Source organism: Triticum aestivum, chromosome 1D (assembly GCF_018294505.1).
Source record: "Triticum aestivum cultivar Chinese Spring chromosome 1D, IWGSC CS RefSeq v2.1, whole genome shotgun sequence".
Taxonomy (NCBI): domain Eukaryota; kingdom Viridiplantae; phylum Streptophyta; class Magnoliopsida; order Poales; family Poaceae; genus Triticum; species Triticum aestivum.
This window is the reverse complement of record NC_057796.1, coordinates 180,530,012-180,538,250: the sequence shown is the minus strand read 5'-3', so window position 1 is coordinate 180,538,250 and position 8,239 is coordinate 180,530,012. Positions and strand designations below refer to the sequence as shown.

The 8,239-nt window shown below is 48.4% G+C and overlaps 1 protein-coding gene across 1 annotated transcript; it reads right to left on the bottom strand.

Annotated features, from left to right (window-relative positions):
* Window positions 1–326: 326 nt before the first annotated feature.
* On the bottom strand, window positions 327–1,106 carry LOC123167040 (uncharacterized; the record flags this gene model as incomplete). The annotated part of the gene is given in 1 exon segment (XM_044584880.1): window positions 327–1,106. A coding segment is annotated over 1 exon segment (372 nt), but the record flags the coding sequence as incomplete, so codon positions are not given.
* Window positions 1,107–8,239: the final 7,133 nt, after the last annotated feature.

The window sequence follows — 8,239 nt, the reverse complement described above, 5'->3', positions numbered from 1 at the left end:
ATAGACACACCGCACTGCATCAACAGCACCCAAAACTGCTCTGAATTGATCTGCCAAGATCTCATTGCAGATAAAACCGACGGCCAAAACTGAAGGAACTGCAGATAAAAGTGAACCTCATAATATTTTTTACAAATGATATTTTAGAAAGCACGTCTGAACTAATCGAAACGAACTACAGGGAGGGAGGCTCCTTGTCTAAACTCCACGGCTAGGACCTGCAAAAAAATGCAACACATCCAACCAAATTACACAATTTTCTTCCTGCAAAAATAAGTAAACTGAACCTCAATCAAGAACAGAAAATGCAACGCGACATTCAACCGTACTGCACAATTTTCTCAGACAATTGAAAAACTGCATTCACCCAAATACAACATTATTTTTTTGCTTTATCCATACTTTTTGCTGAGTCAACCTCAACAAGCTCCAATCAGAAGTGCGGGCGAGGCCAGAGGGGACCGCATTGACGATGAGAAGCTGCACCTGTGCTCGATCCCAACTGCAGAGAGGGGGCGTTGGTGAAGGGAGCTCATCGGGGATGCTGGACTGCACCAGGGAACTAGGACGCTGGCAGCAGCCCGCATCTAGGCGTCCTCGACCCTCGTCCTTGCCAGGACAAGTGCCATGGGGCGGCTGGGTAGTTGCTGGGATCCTCGCCAGAGGAGGAGCTCGTGTCGTCGCCCTCCTCGCTTGTCGGTTGGCGGAGCGCCGGAGTCATCTCCTGTGGGCGCTCAGGGACCAAGTGGCGGCGCGCGGAAGAACCAAATCCGCTGGATCCGACTCGCAAGGCTCCATGGTTGACCGGGGTCGGCAACTGGGCGACTGGGCGCCGCTGGATCCATCTCGAGCTTCTTGGGCCGGCGGCCACCGTGAACATCGGCGTCGCCCCGTCTATTGCCAGATCTGGGGAAGAGGATGGGGTCTGGCCAAGTCAGGGAGGAAGTAGAGGCGGGCTTGGGCGGGACCAGGCCGCTGGCGAAGGCGTGGGCACATGGCCGGCGGCGTCGCAGGAAGGAGCCGACGCGGGGTGGGAGGTAGGTGATGGCGGGTCCCAGATCCGGCGGCAGGAGCCACCGCGCGACGACGTAGTAGGAGGTCGTCGGGATGGCGCCGCGGCGGCGCGGGGGAAGTAGGTGGGGCGGCGGCGCGGGCGAAGATGGCGGCTAGGCGGCGCGGGGGAGGAAGGTGGTGCGGCGGCGCGGGCAGGGAGGTGGTCCGACAGCACAGGGAGGTGGCGACGCGGTGGGAGGTGGTCGTGCGGGTGTGGGGCACGGGACATGGCGAGGATAGCCGGGTCATCTTAAGGGTTGACAGAGGGGAACTTGATCCGCTTAGGATTCTCGACAATGGTGGGATAGTATTGATAAGCACGGTTCTCTTGCACCATGCTCTCTTGATGACGAAGACCAGTGATTGCTGCCATTGCGGCAAGCTGAATGGCACGCTCGGGAGTAGCACCGTAACCACCGTGGAAACTATAGGTGTGCTTACCAACAGGAATCGGGGCTGGCAGATGAACATGAGCAACATACTCCAGGATTCTTCCTCCAGCAGGAAACAGGAATACTTGATAATGAGGTGGATCTCCATGCGGATAAATGCTACGCCACATATTGCCTAGGAGGGCGGCAAAGCTGGGAGGTGCAGGAGTGGGACTGAACGCAATAGGAACAACACCGGGAGCCCTGGGGATGGCATTGAACTCATGGAACTGACCGCCATCTATGCACGAAACATGGGTTAGGGGTAACCAAATAAAATTATATGCAGCAAACAAATGCAACAACCAAATGCAGCAAGCAAGGGCAACAACCATACCCTATACTACGTTTTCTAACGTTCCAGCGGACTAGGACGCTCTACAGCTAGACCTGCTCTGATACCAAGCCTGTGGCACCCCGGCTCAAAGAAACCGGAACGCCCCATATTCCAGCCCAGAGATCGAGGTGAAGTCTTCTGGAATACGGCACTGCTTAGCATAGAACAAACTAGCTCTCTATTACAACACGAATATGAATACAAGGTCTCCGGATTACAATGAATAACACCGACACGGCGACACTACACCAACCACAGTTGCTCTATGCAAGCAGCATAACAACTCGAGGCAGCGGAACCTCTACTAGCAGCAGAACAACGAACAATGATGATGGACTCCAAGCCGTAGGGACTCTGGCTGGAACGTTTATCCTAGCTCGTGAACACAGGAACCAGACCACACAAGAAAGCAAACAAGACACGACCTGCAAATTAGGATGACACGCCAGGTCAGTACATTGAATGCACTTGCAAGCTCACAATAACCAAAAGTAGTCAAGGCAAACAACATCATGGCATTAGCAGGTTAAAGAAATCATGAACATGATACATGGCATGCACAACTGAACATGATACAGCTAGAATAACATTAGCATGGCATGAGCATAAGAACATGATGATACTACATGCAACAGGTAAACCAATATCATTCAGCAACTTACTCTTGTTCGGCGGTTACCTTGTAACCATCTCATGCATCAACTTACCAACATCGGTATCCATGATACCTTCATGATCCTCTCTCGATCACAACCAAGCTCTTTCTCATCATCGAACTGGGGTTATTATTAATCAAGTTATTATTATTGTTGGCTCATAGTGTGACCGACTACGAACTGGGCGCATATCCACGGACGCGGCTATCGATAGATTTAACACACACTCTGCAGAGGTTAGCACACTGTACCCACACCACGGAACCCATGGCCTCGCACTCCCATACATGTGGACCAACGGCGTTCTGACAAAACTGATCTACTGCCATGACACTCTCCCGGCAAACCCGACCAACTCCCCTCTCGGATAAGTCATGGGTGGCCCTGTGCCTACCAAAGGCATCAACGGCCACCGTCGTGGCAAAACTTAAATGGTCCCAAACGGGGACCAGGTACCATAACAACAAACAACGGGCACACAAGGTTCATGTCCGCCTACCTGATCAGGGTAGTGCGTGCCCATAACCATCCCTCGTTGGAGGCACTGGCGAGAGGCATGACAATAGACCCAGTTAGGTCCTTCCCATAAAAGGCAAATGTGGTTGCACTGGTCAGCTCGATTTGGTGGCACCATGACTCAGCCAACAGTTGTTCAAGTTCATTATTATCTGGTTAACTTGAATGCAATAAGCTAAGCCATATTAAAATCACGTGATGCAACTACAATGCATAAGCATGATACCAACATGAGCATGGATGTGCAACCATAATAAATCATCGAGCATAACAACAATGAAACATATATCCAAGTGAGCATGGCATACTGACGAGCATGATCATAACACTACACATGAGCATAGCATGACCACTAGCATCATAAATAAATACCATGCAAGAAATTAACTAGAATACTACCAAGTAAGCATATAACCAACTGGATGCAAAGTAACATGCATAGCAACGGTACTTGATAACAGACGGTAAACATGCATCATAAAGAACACCACTACTACCAGCATGAACTACTACTATCGAGCATAACATGTGACAATAATACGAGCAAGTAGTACAAAATAACATCAAACCACGAGCATAACCGAAACAACGACAACAGTAGCAAACAAGCAGACAGATAGCGGGCAAACTTTTATTAAATTTTCAAGTAGAAACCATGGCTATCATGCAAGTGGCTGTTGTGGCTTGCCTAGGGGTGACGGAGACTCCTGGACGAAGTGTGGTGAAGCTGCAGAACGAAACGCCGGACGGTTCTCTCTCGGAGGGGGCTGATTAGAAGCAAGGGAAAAATGATCATTTTGACTATGGTACCACATAGTGAAAATGTACCCAACGGCAAGAGCTCGACGAGACGAAGAAGTGAGCATTGGTTTCACCTCGATCGGAGTTACGGTTGCGGAGTTATGAGGTGATGAAGATCAGGGACTAATCTGTAATAAAAACTAATACAAACAAGTCCCTGGGAGGAAAACTGAAAGCGCCTTCGGGCCAAATACGTTTTCTGAGAAGGAAAACGCATTTAGAGTCGTAGTAGATGAGAATACGCTTTCAGAGCAAAGAAAATGTGTTTCACCCCGAAGCAGAACGAGAGTACGCTTTCGTTAAAAGAAAACGTACTTACCGAAATACGTTTCCACTTAAATCCATGCAGGCCCGGGGCCAAGTCAACGCCCAGAGGCTGACCTGCGGGGCCCAGGGTTAGGAGGGGAGCACGGGCCTCGTCTTCTTCCTCCTCCCTCTGTCCCGATCAAGACAGAGGAGGAGCAGGGGAGGGGCGACGCCGGCGAGGGGCCTGGGCGGCTCCGACCGTCTCCCACCCGGCCGAGGCCACCGGCGGGTGCGGGGTGGCGTGGCATGTCCGTCTAGGGGGTTGGCTGGCTCTGGGGAGGAGAGGAGGACGCGGGGGCGGAGGAGGACCGAGGGGAGGCAGAGGCGGCCGGTTGTGGTTGTTGGCGGCGATGCAGGGGGTCTTCGGTGAGGTTGAGGGGATGGAGCGACTCGCGGGAGGGAGAGGAACTCAGTGGATGTGGTTGGAGGGGGAGAGGAGGCCAGAGGTGGCCGGAGTAGAGAATACCGACGATGGCCGAGATGAACTCCGGCGAAAAGAGGAGGGGGCTGAGGACTCCGGTGGTCGAGGAGGGAAAAGGAGAGGCTGGTGAGGTGCGGGAGGAGTTGGGCACGCCTTATATAGGCCGCGGGGAAGCCTTAGAGCTCATGGGTGAGCTCGGGCTGCTCCCTAATGGAGGACAGGAGCCTCTTGTGGCCCGAACGCGGCGACGAAGACCACACCACCGCGATTAAGGGAGGGGCAGCGACGCAGGCTGATGCAGACGAGCACGGGCTACCGCCAGGACAAGGTTTGAGGTCGAGACGATGAGGGACACGACAGGAACAATGGCCGGAACGAGCCAGAGCACGCAATTAGGCATGACGCAAGCGTGATCACCATGGGCAATGGAGCAACTGGCTCATTTTGGCTGGACCGACCATGTCTAGTAGATAGACCTTGCTGTCCTCAGTCAAACTGAAGCAAGAAATCGGTCCAGGGGCAAAGAAGAGATTTGGAGGAGGAGCCAAAACATTTTTGCAGCAAGGTGTTTGATATGAAACGTGAGAGCTAGAACGGTGCAATGACTCGGGGCTTTGGCACAACATGATCAACCACTAAGGTGATGCTGATTACAAAAATGAGCTTAAGAGGTGAGGTTTAGAGGGTACTTGCTGTAGAATGCAGCATAATGGCCAGAATTAGAGATTTAGATGATGCCCTCACATGAAGATGCAAGTTGCGCTGGAATTGGGCATGGCCCAATGATTTGAAGATATGAAGATGCCCAAAAAGTTTCAGGCCATTTAGATGAACCAAACTAGCACTTGCTTCACAATGCTTTATTCTGACCAGAAACTTGGAAACATTTCACAGGGCAATTGGCTAGATGAAATGGGCCAAAACTTGGTGGAGGGAGTTGATATGGATAGGAGAATGCCCTGGAAATGTTTTAGCTTAAATGAAGCAATATAAACTGAAAATCTGACCAGAAACTAAGATTTGGAGCTGGGCTCACATGGAAGGGTTACATGAGCTCATATTTGGTGGAGAGTCATGATTTGATCATATGAATGACCTTTCAAAATTTCAACTCATTTGGATATACCTAGCTTGTACTTCCTTCACAATGACTTCCCTCAGGCAGGAACTTTGAAAATTTGCCGAGGAATATTTACTAGGCAAATTCAGTTGAATTTTGGCATGTGGCAATGAGATGGACAGGAAAAGAAGTCAAAAAAAATTTGGGGTCAATTGAGCAAAGATAAATGACACTTCCTTCTCAAACCACCACTTAGGGCAAAATCAGAAATGGAATATTTGTGCATTATCTTTGATGATGCCAAGGAAAGATTTTGACATATTTGTGGAAGATATGACCCAAACAATTTATGAGAATTATTTGGGAATTTTGGGAGTGACAGAAATATAGGTTGCTTCACAACCTAGGGTTTAAAGGGTTATTCCTTTAACAAAAAAGGAATATTCCCTAGAAAAAGAATATTGGATTTGATCAAGGATGAAAATGACATGATCTTGGGATGACGAGGAGGGCAAGCCACTATAAAACCTAGGAAGACCTGATCTTCCCTAGTTTCAGAACCACATAGCCACGGAAAAACAAATCAAATCAAGAAATCCAAGAAAATCAAAGGAAAAAAAGAAAAGGGCAAAATCCAGGGTGTTACACTACTCGACCCCAAGCACACTTCGTGACGATCATGCTCCAAGACGGCGAGCATGAGGCTAGTAGCACCGAGATGTCGAAGCCCGACAAGTTCCAAGATGACGTTCCCAAGTTTGACTTCACCACCAACCCTCTTTGTGGTATTAACGATACCGAGTCTACTATGACTCTTTTTGAAGACGGTGTGGTGATGAGTATGACTATAAAGCAACTCAAGGACCAAGATTTGGAGGCGAGCGACATGGTGGCGAGCAAGGATGATGATTCCATCTTTGGAGGCGAGAGTGATGATGTTCCATCTTCGGTCTTCATGCACGACCACGACGATGAGATGGTTGAGGATGGGATTTTCCCTTTGACCAAGGACGCGCATGGTGATGAATTGAGAGACTTGTGCACCTATGTTGAGAGTGAGAGTGACTTCACCACTAGCCCCATATATGATGAGTTGCCCCAATTCCCATGTGAGGAGAGCCACCACCACCACTTGATTGATTTGAGTGACTCCACCATATGTGACATTGAGTGCACCTACCTTGAGGGAGTGAGTGAGCCACCACTACATTGAGAGAGTGATGTAGTTGATAGGGCATTTGAGGCCATTTCGATTTCTAACGACTTACCCTATTGTGTCTTCTCATTTGGTGCTAGGTCCCATATATGATGACGCGCCGACCCTCGACGACTTCGTCCTTCCTTTTGATAAGCCGATGGCCATGGTGGACTATGATACACCCCCCACATGGTTCCATCAGGATGATGATGACCACGAGTTGGTCCTTGCCACCTCACCTACACCACATGAGTGGAATGAGAAGGTAACATAGGGGAAGGTGATGCTCTTATCCCACTAGTGTACATTCTTGATATTGATTGCTTGCATGATGTCGATCCACCTATTACCGTGCTTCATGCTAGTGTGACTTCCTCATGTGATGATTTATTGCCCATTTATGATGAGTGTGATGATTCTCATGTGGATTTTATTAGTTGTGACGCCATGTTGCATATGATTTCTTGTGATAATTCTCTCGGTCACATCACGTTTGACAATCCTGCCTGACTTGTCATATGCTATGCATGAAATAAAAAATATGTCTTATTTGCAATCTCATCATATTAACTATGCATATCCCATTAAAATAAACCCAATTTGCACATATGGTATAGATGACAAGCCCATGGTTATTGGCATTTGTTTTTCTTGTGATGATATTGATATGATCCCTTTGCATCATTTCTCTAATATGCCATGCCATGATCACCTAGCTTCGGACATGCATTATTTTCCATGTTGTCAATATTCTCCATATGATGCTTGCGTGTAACATCCCAAATTTCCAATTTGGAATGTTATACATAGATTATCATTTGCATATCATGTTTTGTTGCATTTTGACAAAATCCTCGATAAATCCTAAGCAACTCAAGGACCCTCGGAGAGAGTTGGGGATTTTCTCGAATTTTCTTATTTGATTTTCAAACGAGGATTTTGGTTTAATTATTTTTCTCTCCGGAAAAATATTTCAATATTAAATAAACGAGAGGAGAAAATATGACTTCTCCAAAACAATTGAAATACTGGAGGAAAAATGTTAAAATCATTATTTGGAATTTATCTGGATTTTATTTGCAATCTTTATTGCATTTAAAAATATGCATGTTTTCAAAATATTTATTTTTGATTTTAAAAATGTTCACCCTATTCTAGATTTTCTAACTAGACGGGGAAAATTTATTTCATATTTTTCTGATTTTTATTTATTTTTCTGCGCAATTTTTTTCGTGAAACTTATTTAAAAAAAAAACAAACGCGCCCGCGCCGACTGGGCCGAGCCCAGCCGACGGCCCGCCCGTCGCCCCTCTCCTCTCTCCCCACGACGCCGCCGCCGGAGTCCGAGCACGCCACGGGAGCCGCCGCCGCCTCGTGTTTGCCCCTCACCCAAGCCGCCCGCACCCCCCTTCCATAAATAGCCCCCCTCCGTTTTCCTCACCACCGCCGCCGGAGGAGCC